At 40.9% G+C, this 15993-nt stretch overlaps 1 protein-coding gene across 1 annotated transcript in view; it reads left to right on the plus strand.

The window, feature by feature from the left end:
- Positions 1-15993, plus strand: part of si:ch211-71n6.4 (para-nitrobenzyl esterase) — an 83893-nt gene that overhangs the window by 43996 nt on the left and 23904 nt on the right. Inside the window, 1 exon segment of the mRNA XM_055154617.1 lies at positions 10948-11055. Coding sequence (XP_055010592.1) covers positions 10948-11055 — 108 coding nt within the window.

Genomic DNA, 15993 nt, shown 5'->3' on the forward strand with positions numbered 1-15993 from the left:
TTACAGTTTCAGATTGTTCATAATATTATAATATTTTGTAAAAGAGTTCATCAATTAAAAAAGATTTCTGTAATAGATTTGCATTTCTCACCACTCTAACCCAAGACCAAAATGAGTCTGACATCCCTGGGTTAGAGGTCTGCGCTGGACAGAATTTTCATTCCCACTCCCGCCCGCAAATCCCGCAAGATGGAGATGTTCACTTTCTTAAGCTCTGTCAAATACAGAGAAGTGGAAAAGAATCGTCTAAAATGTGCGTGAGATTAGACATGAGATTTTTATTCATGCCAAATAAAATATCCAGCACAAATGATGTCTGATAGGCACAGTTTAATCACTTGTGTCACTTGGAGGAGCACAGGAGGATCAGAGCAGATGCCTGAGTCACCTCAACTGGCTCCTCTTGATGTGATGGAGCAGCGGCTCTACTCTGAGCTCCTCCCGTGTGACTGAGCTCCTCACCCTGTCTCTAAGGAAGGGCCCAGACACCCTGTGGAGGAAACTCATTTCAGCCGCTTGTATCCACGATCTCATCCTTTCGGTCACTACCCAGAGCTCATGACCAGAGGTGAAAGGAGGAACGTAGATTGAATCGAGAGCTTTGCCTTTCGGCTCAGCTCTCTCTTCACCACAACAGTTTATTTTACGCTCCTGCTTAATTTGCAGGAGTGCAGTTTATCATCCCACCCACCGGCAGGAGGCCCGCGGGAGTGCAGGGCTCTACTATGTGCCCTTTAAAGGAGTTGTTTTGGTTTTGATTTAAAATGTCGTAAACATGACGTGACTGTGTCCCCTGACACAAGGTAAACATGCTCAAATACAACTTTTATTAATCACAATTCTAATGCTCATTTATTCTAGATTAGTTAAACATTGGACATGATTGCCTTTTATAAAATGTTACTGGTAGATAGAGACATGCACATCCAACAGAAACTGCGACTGTGCACTGGGTCCAAAGACAAAAATAGTACAAACAAAGAAGGAGACTCGCACGGCAGTTGTTTGGCCCAAAACTTCACATTATGGTGTCATTAAAAAACACTTGGAGCTTCAAAGAACTGCAGTGCAGATCTTTTTTTTTCTTTTTTTTTATGTTTTATAAAATGTTCTAATTTTGTGTTTTGGTTTTGGGCCAAAGTAGTTCAGTTGGCAGAGTGTTTGTGCACTGATCCGAAGGTTGGCGGTTTGAATCCCGCTCTCGACATAAACATCATTGATTGAGCGTTCAGATCCACTGACCCACAGGTTGTTGGTGTGATTCCAGCTCCTACAGATGAATACTGTTGTTGTGTCCTTGGGCAACACACTTAACCCACCTCCCCCCCAGTGTCTGTGTACACTGGTGTGTGAATGTGTGTGTGGTTCCTTGTTGTAGAGCACTTTGAGCCTTGAAGGTGGAAAAGCGCTGTATAAAAATGTGACCCCCACGTGACTCTCTCATTTGGGTTGCCAGCTTCAGCACTGAAATCCAGTTGGCAAAATTCACAAGATCAATAAATCCCGATTGCTTTGGTCCAGCTCGATGATGAGACTCTTACAGTCAATCATGTGTGTGGAGCTGACCAGGATTTGACGCTGTCTTGTTTAGGAAAAAGCAGCCTGCCCCATAATGCACTGTTTCATTTCACCAGTTTGGACTTCAATTTGCACAGTTTCTCTAAAAGTCCAGTATTTCTCCCTCAGCCTCGGTGTGTGAAGTGTCGTCTGCCCCTCTCCCGCGCCCTCTTTCTCTCATCCAGCTGCAGCTCCTCACCTTTTCTCCTCTTTCTTCTGCTTCTTATCATCATAATCCAAGTTATGGAGCGTAAACAACTATTTTCTCACTGTTTATGAGCGAAACTTAAGTCCTAATTTAGCGCACGGACATTGCACGTGTTTCTTTCACTAACAGTAACAAACACGTGCTTTTAGTCTGAATATATTGTACAAATTCATTCCAAACTTTACATGTGAATTTCTCCGGAATTACCGTATTTTTCAGACTATAAGGCACAATATCAATAATGTTGAATTCTCTCGTCTGTTTTCATACGTAGGTTGCACTGGGTTATAAGGAGCATTAAGCAAAACAAACGGACGACACTTGAGTCTGATCCTTAGTCCAGGCGTCCACGATCCATCGGCAGATCGTGGCGTATTACGTCCGGTGTTGCCTCCCTGTTTTGATGAATGTGGATTATGAATGTGAATGTGGGTGGATCATTTAAGTTTGTTTTTTTATTTCCTACGAGAACGACTCAAATATACATTGAGTAATAATGTGTTTAATGCAGCTTTACGCACATTTGTTTTGCGTTTTACAGAAACGAAACTTAAAACCACATGGCTCATTTGCGTAAACTGTAAGCGCTGAAAAAACGGCTCACTCCTTGTGCACTTCTGTCGGACTCCGTGAGGTTCCTGACTACAGTCGCCGTAATGCTTCGACAATCCATCAAGCGGCGCGGCTTCGTACTTCGTAGTTTACCAAAGTCGTACTAAAACATTTTGACAGATTTTTGAGCGTCGTGCACCACATAAAATCGGTTCGAGGTTTTTTAAGCACAAGAAGAACAAGCTCAATCAGAAACATCAACCTGGTTCCTCATGAGGCGTTGGTGGTTCAGTTCATCACCACAGAAGCAGTTTATGAGGAGTCCAGCCCATATCACATGATCATTATATCCACAATGTACTGTGTGTATGTGTACAGGCCCATGAACATTTGTGTGATGTTGGTCACACATGAGAATGTCTGTGTTCACTAGTGTGTAACCAAAATATCATTTTTCATGAGTTGTGTGTAGGACTGGGTATTATTAAGAAGTTGCCGATACGATACAAACCTCGATACATAGACCACGATACGATACATATCTTGATACAGTGCATTTTCGATTCGATACGATGTATTTCAAAACAATTTAATAATATGTTATTAGGTTCTTCTTTTCAGACCTAGAGTGTTATTTCATACCTGACAGTTTCGACTGCTCACTAGCGTCTTCTTCAGAGTCACGTGATGTTGCTGTGACGTGTCTGGTCAGCTGATTTAAACAGGGTTTGGCGCTGTCTTCCTACCGGTGGAGGCAGGACGACAGCAACATCACGTGACTCTGAGGAAGACGCTAGTGAGCAGTCGAAACTGTCAGGTATGAAATAACACTCTAGGTCTGAAAAGAAGAACCTAATAACATAGAATATTGGAAGACTGAATGAATCTCATTGGATGATTTAATAATGTTCTGTAAAATATAAAGGCTAAATCATGTCTGTGATACTAAAAGTCTTTGTTAAAAACAAAGTTTTTAATCATCAAAACTGTGAAAATGTCAAATGTGTCGCATAAAGGATTTTCCTAACACTAAACAAGCAACAAAACTGTAGCACTGTAACAAAATTTTGTAAAATATACCAATATATTCAATATATCGATACAGCAGCCCACGATATCGATATTGTATCATCATATTAAACGATACGATATATCGATATTTTGATATTTTTGCACACCCCTAGTTGTGTATGTTAGTTGTGTGACTGTAGATCAGTGTGTTGTGTTTCACCAGAAAAACAAGAAACGGAAATTATTTTTGTTTCAATTAGAATTTTAAGCTACACTGAAAGAGAAAGGAACTGTTAGAATTAGTGATTATCTCCAAAACTATTAATATTTGACTATATAAATGCATAGAATTATAAATAGATATAAATTTTTCTGAGATTTTGAGACTCTCCTGTTGCTCAAGCTCCATCCTTCGCGGAGTTATGACCAAAAACGCATATTTGACATTGGTTACCTTGACCTTCAAGTGACCTTGCCTGGTTTCAACCTGTAACATCCAGTGTGCCCCGGTTTTGTGCGCGCCAACTTGTGTGATGATTGGGTGAATATTTTAGCCGCAGATTATTCAGAAATTGCCGACCCTTTATAATGTGATGACGATTCAATTGACCCGTGTGACCTCAAATGACCTCGGATCGTCACCAAACTTTTTTTTGCTGCATCGGGCACAGGAGCTTGACCTGCGTACCAAATCTGGTGCCAATCGGTCTGTAAGATAAGATAAGATAATCCTTTATTGTCTCCCATGGGAGAAATTTGTCTTGGGACAGGGGGTCACATGTTTTATCAAAAAACAGGACAACACAACACAAAGCAGCACATAAACAAACACCATAAAACAAAGTAAATATGAGACCAGTATGACCACGAGTGATGCACCAACACGACCCTTAAATTATCCTTAACAGGCAGAACCTTGCATTCTTCTGTTCTATTAATTATTGCACATTCCCTAAGCCTATGTGCAGTTTTAGTTATAATTATTGCACATTCCCTAAGCCTATGTGCAGTTTTAGTTATAATTATTGCACATTCCCTAAGCCTATGTGCAGTTTTAGTTATAATTATTGCACATTCCCTTAAGCCTATGTGCAGTTTTTTATAATTATTGCACATTCCCTAAGCCTATGTGCAGTTTTAGTTATAATTATTGCACATTCCCTTAGCCTATGTGCAGATTTAATTATTGCACATTCCTTAAGCCTATGTGTAGCTTTAATTGCACGTTCCCTACACCTATGTGCAGTTTTGATTGCACAATCCCTTTTATAATTATTTTTTAACTGCATTATCTGAGTTTAGCAGTTTAACAGCTAGTGGCACAAAAGAATGTTTGAATCTGCAGTTTACAGTTTGGGACCCTGAACCTTCTGCCTGATGGTGGAATTATCGCGGGTGGACACACACACAGACACACAGGGTGAATACAAAACCTGGTCAACACTTCAGGCACTGGATTATAAGGCGCACTGTTGATTTTTGAGAAAATTTACGGATTTTAAGTGCGCCTTATAGTCCGAAAAATACGGTACTGGTCCTGAAATAAAAACTGTAGTGATCCTGACACCCTGCTGTGTTTTTAACAAGATGGAAGAAGATCGAATCGAGAAATCGAGATCTGTCAATATAGAAAAAAACAAAAACAAACTGTGATTATTTTTTTCCATATCGCCAGCTCTCAGGTTCAATTGTGATTATAATACCACATTCAAAACAATAAAATACTCAGGATACTTACAGTTCCTTTAAATTGAAAGTGGGATGTTGCGAGTCTCTCCTCCAGGGGGCAGTGTTGTTACATAACGCTGAGGCTCACTGACCCGTTCACATGAGCCTGAGTCTTTTCATCTTGACTTTTCTAATTCTGAATCCCCGGTTTGTTCGACCCACTTCTGCTCCTCTGGCCTCCGAAGGGTTAAAAATAGTCTGAGCTGTGACAGGAAGTGGGACAGAGAAAATCAGGACACTCACTTTAACTATTTATGCCTCAAACTTTCTCTTTCACTTTTACTTGATCAGAGAAAAAAATATGATAACAGGCTGTGATTTGAACCCATCTTTTACTCTTCTTCTTCTTTTTTCTTCTATTATATTGCTTTGTTTAAGTTGCACACTGTAGCTTTTCTAGTAGGAAATCAACCTTTTGCTGGTCTCCATGGAGATGTCATTGCTTTGCCCAGAATGTTCTGCAATGTGGCATTAAATTTCTGAGGTATTCACTGCTAAACACATCACATATTTAGATCACTGTGTTCTCTTTTATTGTTTTGAAAATGCGATATTTGCCAAAAAGAACTTATCACATTTAATAAGTTTCCACTCCCTTTGCTCTTTGTGCTAAGTCGCTACCCCTTCAGAGCGCTACCACAAACCAAATACATTTTACATACCTGTTAAGCTAATGAAACTACTGCAGGCCATTTCAGGTTTTGTCTCATGTTCATGTGTATATATATATATATATATATATATATATATGTGTGTGTGTAGAATTCTCATCTTATGGGAATCTCACAGCTAACCGTAAGGAGGGTTTGAATTGGGCCCAATTACTCAAACATGCATGAATGACTCTAAAACATCTTTTTTGTTGTAACATGACAGAAAGCTCCAAAAACTTGATTTTGCATAATCGATTTGCAAAGTCGATTTTGCAATATTGCAAGCCAGACTGGCGCTACCTAGTGCCTCTGCTCAATTTCATTTCTCTTCAGTGACAAGGTCATAAATCAGAATACACTAGACCAGGAGTGTCAGACTTATTTTGGTCCGGGGGCCGTATCCAACCGACTTTGATCCCAAAGGGGCCGGATCAGAAACTCATGTCATATAAACCCCAAAAATAACAATAAGTTCAAATATTTGTGCAGAGAAACACAAATCTATTACAGAAATCTTTTTTAATTGATGAACTTCTTTCTTTTACAAAATATTATAATATTATCAACAACCTGAAACTTTAAGAAAAATGTAATTTCAGTACAATGTTTTAACATGAACTTGTATGTAAATAGGAATAAGTCCATATTTTTTGGAAAATCCTGCACTCGGCTCCACTTTTCTCATGTTGGACATTTTTCTGATGAGGGTGTCACGGTCAACAGTCAAAACGATCGTCCTTTAAGAGCGTTTGGAAAGAGACAAGTCTTCATTTGTGCTGCTCTGGTGGGAGGGGCCACGTACAGAGACGCTGGAGACGCTGCTGTGATAAACACCACAGAAAATTAACAAGATTTTTAATAAAAAATAATTAAAATATTTTAGTAGAAAATCAGCCGAGGGCCACATTAAAGGTCTTGGAGGGCCGGATCTGGCCCCCGGGCCTTATGTTTGACACCCCTGCACTAGACAGTTTGCAAGAACCCCAGAAGTGCGAGTTTGGGCACCAGCCAATCAGCGAAGAGCCAGACATTCAGTGTTGCTGAGATCGAGGATTTAAAGCCGGAACAAAGAGAATGTTTGGTGAATTTTATCAAGGGGAAAGATGTTATTGTCCTTCTTCCTACGGGATTTGGCGCATTACATATGTCACGACCAAACAGAAGCAATTGGTTAAAGAAAAAAAAAACGGAACCTCGCTTCCTGTCGAGCAAAAGAATCCTAATGCTGTGAGGTTAGACTGATGAATCATACCGCTTCTTTAAATACTAAAATTATCTTGAGAAGCATTCTTACTGTGAGCGGGGCTGCAGCAGCAGCTGGAGAATTCTCTCATCGCACTTTAAGTCTGTCAGCTGAGGAGGAGAAGGGAAGAGTGTCGAAGAAGAGAGGAAGAAGACAAACTCAGGCTACGTTTATATGATGACGGTCTGAACAGAAGACGCAAAAGTGGCGTCGCGTCTTCACTTTTTATTCCGCGTTTAAATGAGCATTTTCGGGAATAAATCTGTGTGCATACGGTGACGCAAACGTGTGTGGAATTCGATTGTGTTTGCATGCCAAGCGACTTAGTGGTGACTCTCGGTGGCGATGTATGTGACGTAAACATGTACACGACCTGAGCAGAACTGACCAGAGTTTTGCGTCTTGGGCAGTGTAGACGGAAACGCTACGGCGGAGCGTGTTCAACTCCAAATTTTTGCGTTTTTAAGCCCCAAAAACACAGTCACCGTCTAAACGGAAGACACTTCTGATCAAATATTTTGTCGTTTTTACCCGCAAGCGTTCTCGTGTAAACAGGCCCTGAGTCAACGGCTGCTCTACCTCAGCCCACTCCTGCATCCCACTCACAAATCCAAAGAGACGCGATCCGGATCGTTCGAATCGCGTCAGAAGGACGACCCAGCGAGCATGTGCTGAACGACCGGGATTATTTTTAAGAAGCATAAACGTTTACATGATCGAGGAATACATTAATTCGGCTTTAAAATCAGAATAAACCACCCACTTACTTCGAAATTAAGTTTAATTCCGAATAATCATTTTCATCAGGAATTAAGTGTTTACACGGAATTCATTTTTATTCAGAATTAAAGCTCGTGGCAATTGTAAAAACCCTCTACCTCTCACTTTATCTGCATAGAAACAAGCAGGTGATGGAAACTCTGCCAGAAAAGTTACACAGTGCAGCTTCAAATTATACGCCAGGTGTTGTTGTTATTTTTAGGTTCGGTTTTACAATTTTAGTGACGACTGCCTGTATTTTCGGTTCCACATCCTTTTGAAACCACTGCACAGCTCACACCTACAGGCACAATATAAAATAAACACAAACATATGGCGTCTACAATAAATATTTACATTATGTTTTAATTGTAAGCTGGTGCTCTGGTGCTCCATATGTCCGCTGTTGCATTTCTATTTCTCTGTTTCTGTCCTTGTATATTTTTATCGCACCATTTCGTGTAGAGATGGGGAATATATTACAGAAAGAATAAAATCACAACTGTTGTTCTGAAGAAATGCAAAGTTAGAATATTGAGTACTAGTATATCATCTATAAATAAAACTACTAAAGTGACAGCAACGTGATTCTAACTAAGCCCTGGTCATGGCTGAAACATGTCGATTGTGGACATTTAAATACCGTATTTTCTGGACTATAAATCGCTCCAGTCAAAAAATACATAATGAAGAAGAAAAAAACATACAAGTCATGCATTTTGGGGGAAATTTATATGATAAAATCAGAGTACATGAAAGTGAAGTTCTAGTAAAAACAATAGAAGAGAGAACAACAGACTTTTAACGTCACATATGAACAGTTCTTCAGATAAACTATAACATAAATAACAAGTTTAACAAACTCTCCATCTCACTCCAAATCACTAAATCCATTCAATTCTTCATCCTCGGTGTCACTTCTGAGCAACTCGGCCTCGACCTCCGGAGGTAAACAGAGCGACGCTTCAGACTCAGCATCAGTTCCAGTTAGAATTATTCCAGACCAACTTTATTTATAAAGCACTTTAAAAATGTTACAGTCGGCCAAAGTGCTGCACACAAACACAGGACAGACAATGACAATCGCATTAGAAGAAAATATATGGTACACATACAATACAGCTTCTAAAAAACATAGAAAACTGTCAAATACTCAACAAGAAATATACATGTCACTTATTAAACGCCAGTGAAAAAGGTGCATTTTTAGAACTGATTTAAAAACAGGTACAGACTCTAATGGCGACTGGTTCCAGAGCCGAGGGGCAGAAACAGAAAACGCACGGTCCCCACGAAGCTCACGTTTTGTTTTTGGGACGGCGAACTGGAGTTGGTCTGCAGACCTGAGAGTCCGGTCTTTCTGAATCCCGACAGGATGGTTTGTCCATCCATCCAGTGACTTCAGGAAAGTTGCTCCCGGTGTCACAAGTTTCTCTCTCACTCCAAACTTTCTTTCTGCTGCTCGATTCTCATTTTCAGCTGCAGATTTCACGACTTGCAGTTTGTAATCTGCATAATCTGATTTAGTTTTTGGGGGCATTTGTGTTCAGTTTTCTCAGTCGTTGACTTTATAAGTTTGTTTAAATGTTAAATTGTTCAGTGGTGCAGAAGTAACAGTGCGATCGACTGACATGATACAGACAGAACAGAGGCTCTTTCTGCAGGAGACATGCGCAGTAGAGTGAAGTGACAGTGGTGCAGGAGGAACAGGAGCAGCAGATACTCACACACAAGACTAGAACCTCTCACTGCTTCACTCTCAACATTTTAATATAGAAGTCGCAGGAAACACCCAAACCATGGAAAAAAAGTGCCACTTAGTCTACGTTCAGACTGCAGGGCTTAACGCTCAATTCAGATTTTTTTTTTAAATCTGATGTTTTTTCGAGGTCGTTCACATTTCCAATTAAATGCAACTTGTATGTGACTCCAGTGTGAACATTAAATGGCCCAAAAGTGTCCCGCATGTGCACTGGAGACACGACGACGTCAACCGCAGCGAGCGTCTCTGTGTTTACTGAAGTTGTCCAAACATGGACGCAGCATCGAGCACCTGGAGATTTTAAAGTTCCTCTCGTACCGGAGCCAGAACATGAACAACTTACTTGTTTTAAGGAGGAGATTGAGAAGGAGAAGGACGAGGTTTTTAGCCGTGGTGTTTTGTGGTTCAGTCCGTTGAAAGGAACATGTGGATGTGGAGACGGAGCCAAGAGTGGTGAGTGGTGATGTGCTTCACTTCAGTGACACTGAGTTCATTAACAATTTTCTCCTACTTCAGCGCAGAATAGTGACGTTTGTGTCTTGTTGATAACGTGTAGGTGGATGAATGCGCTTTGGTCGTTCAGACTGAAGTCACATGTCAAAAGATCAGATATGTATCAGTTTCAGGAGCACATATCCAAGTGTCCTGGGTCACATTTGAAAAAATCGGATCTGTGTGGTTCAGACTGTCATTAAAAGATCAGATACAGGAACATAGAGGCCAAAAAATCTGATTTGGGTCACTTCAGGCTGCAGTCTGAACGCAGCCTTAGTGTAAATATAGTAAATATAGTAAAGGCCTTTTAAATATACTTTTCCTCATACTTTTCTGGAGTGTCATTCATTTTGACAATGTTTTCCAAGAGCGCCCTCTACCTGTTCTCACTGATGCAAAGAGCAGCAAACAGTCACATTTTTATTTTTCTATAAAATGAACACGCTTATATAAGGTGATTTCTGCACTTTTGTTACGATTTTTGTCAGTACCACTCTCATTTTACTTTTCTGGTCAGCAGTAGTTCAGTTTGTGGAGCGTTTGTCCACTGATCGGGAGGTTGGTGGTTCGAATCCCGCTCTCGACGTAAACATCATGAATACCGCCACACGCTACAGGAGAATTTGCCCGATTTTGGCTGCGATTTGCTTCTCTTCTCATTCGGGGAGACACAAAGACGTGACCCGACTTTGTGTCTTTGTGTGCGATTTTGAAGGTTTTAATTGTTGATGAGGCAAATATAACGGAACGCTACAATGACATGGAGATGAAGAACACAACTGGGACATTTTCTCATTTTTCCTAGACTTTTTCAGACTTACTACCTCAAACAGAGCCCATCGGAAGTTGCCATTGCATGTCTCCAAACGTTTTTCTGGTTTGTGACGTAACGTGAATAGACCGCAAGGCAAATAAATTGAACTGAACTAGAAAACTTTATAAAAATCTGACCATTGAACATTTACCGTTGTGTTTTCAGGGAACTACGGCTTCATGGACCAGATCTTGGCTCTGCAGTGGGTCCAGAAGAACATCCACCTGTTTGGAGGAGACGCGTCTCAAGTCACGATCATGGGACAGAGCTCAGGTACGATCACAAACATGTGGGTTTGATAAATGTGTGTATTTTAAGGACCCATATTACACTATTTTCTGTGTTATAATGTAGTTTCCTCTTCACAAACAGACCTGGAGTTGTGTTTTGTTTCATTCACGCACGTTCAACACACAAACACTGCGTTTCACTGTGTTTTCAAACTCCACACACCTTCACTAGAATCATTTGGAGGATTTCAGCCCTGGAATTACCAATCTGTACTGAATATGAAGATAAATGTAGATGTTAATTTGAAAATGATTCCCTCATGACATCACAAGGTGGAATTCGTACACAAAGTCATTCAAAGTGCTTTAAAGAATAAGAAATACATTAAAATTACAATACAAACAAATCAAAACATAAATAATTATCATAAAATTAAAAAGAGAGAGAAGAGTCTGTCTCACATGTTCAGACTGTTCCAGGTTTTATCTGCGTGAATCTGAAAATCTGACTCCCCGTGTTTAGTCCTGACTCTGGGCACCAGCAGGAGGCCGGGACTAAACCGGAACTAAACCAGGACTACAGCAGGAGGCCAGGACTAAACCAGAACTAAACCAGGACTAAACAGAACTAAACCAGGAGGCCAGGACTAAACCAGAACTAAACCAGGACTAAACCAGGAGGCCAGGACTAAACCAGAACTAAACCAGGACTAAACCAGGAGGCCAGGACTAAACCAGAACTAAACCAGGACTAAACCAGGAGGCCAGGACTAAACCAGAACTAAACCAGGACTACAGCAGGAGGCCGGTCCCTGAGCTCCTCAGACTGCAGATGGTTCATATGACACTAACATGTCACAGATGGACTCTCGTGGTCGGCCGTGGAGAGACTTTAAAGTCTCTGAGCCACAAGAGCCCTGGAGAGACCTGAGCCACAGGACGCATGTGCTTGTACTTCTGGTCTGATAAGGACTAATCTTGAACTAGAACTTGGAATCTAGGACCCCCCCCCCCAGTGGAGTGTGGAGTTCTGCGTCGGCCCTTTCGCCCTTGGTCACCTGACGGTCTACGAGGGCGCGTCTCCGGCGTTTCACTGCTGCTGATATCGCAGTGATTTTAGTGAATTTGTATGAAGAAAATCCCACCACTTCAACCCAGGTTAAAAAAGCATTGTAATGTGCGTTACTGACATTTGTACCGAGTAAAATATAATTTTTTTCCTGTAATGCCACATTACTGCGTTACAGCAAAAAGCAATGCATTACAGTAATTCGTTACTTTTATAACGCGTTACTCCCAACGCTGCTTGTGACTCACCTGAGAGTCGCGACCCAGTCTTTGGAAAAACAATGGTGTATGAAACTGAAAAGAACACAAATGTTACCAAAAACTCAGTACAGTAGAAACACACACACGCGCACACACACACAAACACACACAAAAACACACACACACTGCGATGAGCCTCCAGGGACCCTCACACTTGGAGACGCTGTGACGGCAGATCTCACGTTCAGATGACACTTCACGGACATGAGTGAACGCTCCGTCACATTTTGATGAGACTCCAAATGTGATGGAGCTGATGGAGGCTGAGTTTGAGTGACAGCAAAAATCATCCGTCCAGAGGAGCCGCGACACGCCCCACAGAGGAGCCGCCCGAGCACGGACGCACAAACACGCCAACGCCAACGCCAACGCCGCCAAACGATATTTCCTGAACGCAGCACGGAGCGAAACCGAAATAATGAAGACCAGATTATGTATGAGTATAAGATTTGAGCCTGCTTTTCTTTTTGTCCAGTTTTAGACTTGGTTTGGATCAGTTTCACCTCCAAAATGCTCCTCTGTGTTTTTAAAGTAGTTATTGCTTTGTCTGGAATGTTTCACAGTATGGCATTAAACCTTTCTTCTTTCTACCTTCATGGACACCAAACCAGAAAAAGTTACTGGTCAGATCTGTGGAGAGGCGACCCCGCTCACCATCAGAATGTCTGTTTTTCTTGGTATTTTTGAGCTATAAAACCACCTGTAATTGAATAAAGGTAAAGTAGAGCTGTTTAACGTCACACTGTGGAACATTTCAGGCAGAGAAATGACAAATCCATAGAAACAAGCAGATGAAGGAGCTTCCACCAAAAAGTTACAAAGATGCTGGTTTACAGCATCGAACACTTTCGGCAACATCACATCTGTGACGTAGCAACGACGGAGCAGCTCGTATCTGGGCTTTAGAACATCAATAAGATACTGAAACTAGAGGAAAGCACGGGACTGAATTTTCAGCACTCTCACTCGCGCTGTGAAGTCCCGCTTCCGCCCGCTCCCACAAAGAATTGTAATTTTCATTCCCGCTTCCGTCAGCATCTGTGATATTTTGTCCTGCTCCCACCTGCAAATCCCCCAAGATGAGGACGTTCGCCATCTTAAGCTCTATCAAACACAGAGAAGTGGAAAGGAATTATCTAAAATGTGCGTGAGATTTGATTGCTTAAAATGTTTTTATTAATGCCAAATAACATATTCAACACATATGTTGTATGATAGGCATAAATTCATCATTTGTATATTTTACTTTACACTCATTTAGTCTTGTGAAAATGCAGGTTATCATCCCGCTCCGCCCGCATTGTGCAGTCCTGCTCCTGCCTGTGCCCGCAGTGAGCTTTCAAAATGTGTCCCGCGCCGCACTGTTTGGCGTTGGGTCCCACGGGTCCTAGTGCACGGCTCTAGCTGAAACCCAATATCATCCACAACTGAAAGTGGCCTGGTCGTCTAGCACAATGTAGTGGGTCAGTGCCTTGGTTATTTTTGTTGCCCGAGTTCTATCTTTGGATATTTTGTCTCGCTTCTTGAAAACTTCGGTTAAAGTTTGCTGTTGACGCCTAGTGCTGCTTTGGTGAACTCGACGCACTGTGGCGTGTCTTCAAATGTTTCATTAAACTGCTCGTATTAAATGAGGTGTTTTCCCTTCCACCTCTCGACACCTTCGTAGAAACCGTCTGACCTCGCAGCGTTCAGATTCTTTCGCTCGACAGTAGACAGGTACTTTTTTCATTTAACCAATCGCTGCTATTTGGTCGTCACGTGTGTAATGCGCCACTAACGGGGCTAACTGGTAAAGTAAGCTTTTCCCAAATCCCGTAGGAAGAAGGACAATAACGTCTTTCCCCTTGATAAAATTCACCAAACATTCTCTTTGTTCTGGCTTTAAATTCTTGATCTCGGGAATTGTTGCCAACACAGAATAAATGGATCTTCGCTGATTGGCTGGTGCCTGAACTCGCACTTCTGGGGTTTTTGCGAATCGTCTAGTGCAGGGGTCTCCAACCTTTTTTCTTTGGTGAGCTCCTTTACTAAACAAAAATGCCAGAGAGCTACTCATTTTAGCGGCCGCAAAAAAATTGAGATGATTATAAGAAAGAGGTCGAGCTTTTGGGTACAGTTAGATGCCTATAAAACATAAACCACTGTCCATTTATTAGTGCAAAAAGATGGAATTCATAATTATACATTTGCAATAGTAATAGGCTACATGCCTATATTAAGTAAACTTTTGTTATTAAAGAAAAAAAAAAGTATTTCTCGCTTTTCCCTTTATTTATTTATTTATTTATTTATTACATTTACTTATTACTTTATTTATTCTTATTTGTATTATTTTTTCATTATTTTATTTTTATTAATGTTATTAATATTATAATTTTTTTTACTATGAGATTGGATATTACAGTGGAGGAGGGTAATGGGAAGGGGGTTTGGGGAATAAAAAAATTGTCACAATATATTACTACTAATTGTTTTTCTCTGAGACATCTGCTTTAAGTGCACAAAAAAAAAAAAAGAAAAGTTATTTATCAGCACAATGGTATCATTTTGAAATCTTTTGGTGAGCTATTTGGAAAGAGGTGGCGAGCAACTGGTAGCTCCCGGGCTACAGGTTGGAGACTTCTGGTCTAATGTGTTCGATTCTGATTACTCACTGGAGAGAAATGAGACTGAGCGGAGGCTAGGGACGGGCATTCGATGAAATTTTCTTAATCGATCGTCGGAAGAATTAACGATCGATTATCGATTAATCATCAACGTTTTTATATTAAAATGATCATCATTATTATTACTATCTGCACTACTAATCCTGCATAAATAAATTCAACTTTACGACATATAAACCGTAACGACTCTAGAGCCACATCAGCCCGTTTGACATTATAATGTGTTTAATTCAATTTTGTTCAAATCTCACAGAAACAAAACTTAAAACCACATCACTAATTTACATAAACTAAGCGAAGATAAAACTCCAGCTCTTGTGTCGCTGAAGTGGTCAATTTCTGTTGGATTAAAAGACATGACTCAGGTGAATACAGGTTAGTGTGACCAGATTTGCGTTTGTCAAAACCAGGACAGCGTACGGGGGGGAGGGGGTGGGGCCTCGTCATCCACATTGAGCGACTCTCACCTGGTAAAACTTTTTCCCACTGGACACAGAAACATATGTGCTGCTTTATACACTGTGCACATGGACTCACACTTGTCCCAACGCAACGGAAAGTGTGGAATTTCTTGTACAAATCATCGTTAAATCCACATTTGTGCTTCGGTTCGTTGCAGACTGACCCACTGTTTGTGTCTCGCTCCTTCTGATGCAGAGACACATGTACACACCTGTTTGGTCACGATACACACACCAACCTACATTCGTTTTGTCGATTAAAATTAACGTAATCGATGAAATTCTTAATGATCAATTATCGATTACTCGATTAATCATGCCCATCCCTAGCGGAGGCACTAGGTGACACCAGCCTGACTATCGACACCTTCGTACTTCATCATTTACAATCTCCCCTTACTCCTGTCGTCCTCACTGATACTAAAATCTTTCCAAACTGCTGACGACGACATGATTGAACATTATTTGTGCATATAACTCACCGTGTCTTCTGAGTTTTTGTCTCCCCCTGGACATTGAAGTCAG

Source organism: Boleophthalmus pectinirostris, unplaced genomic scaffold (assembly GCF_026225935.1).
Source record: "Boleophthalmus pectinirostris isolate CB_2022bp ecotype Guang Dong unplaced genomic scaffold, ASM2622593v1 HiC_scaffold_19, whole genome shotgun sequence".
NCBI lineage: Eukaryota > Metazoa > Chordata > Actinopteri > Gobiiformes > Gobiidae > Boleophthalmus > Boleophthalmus pectinirostris.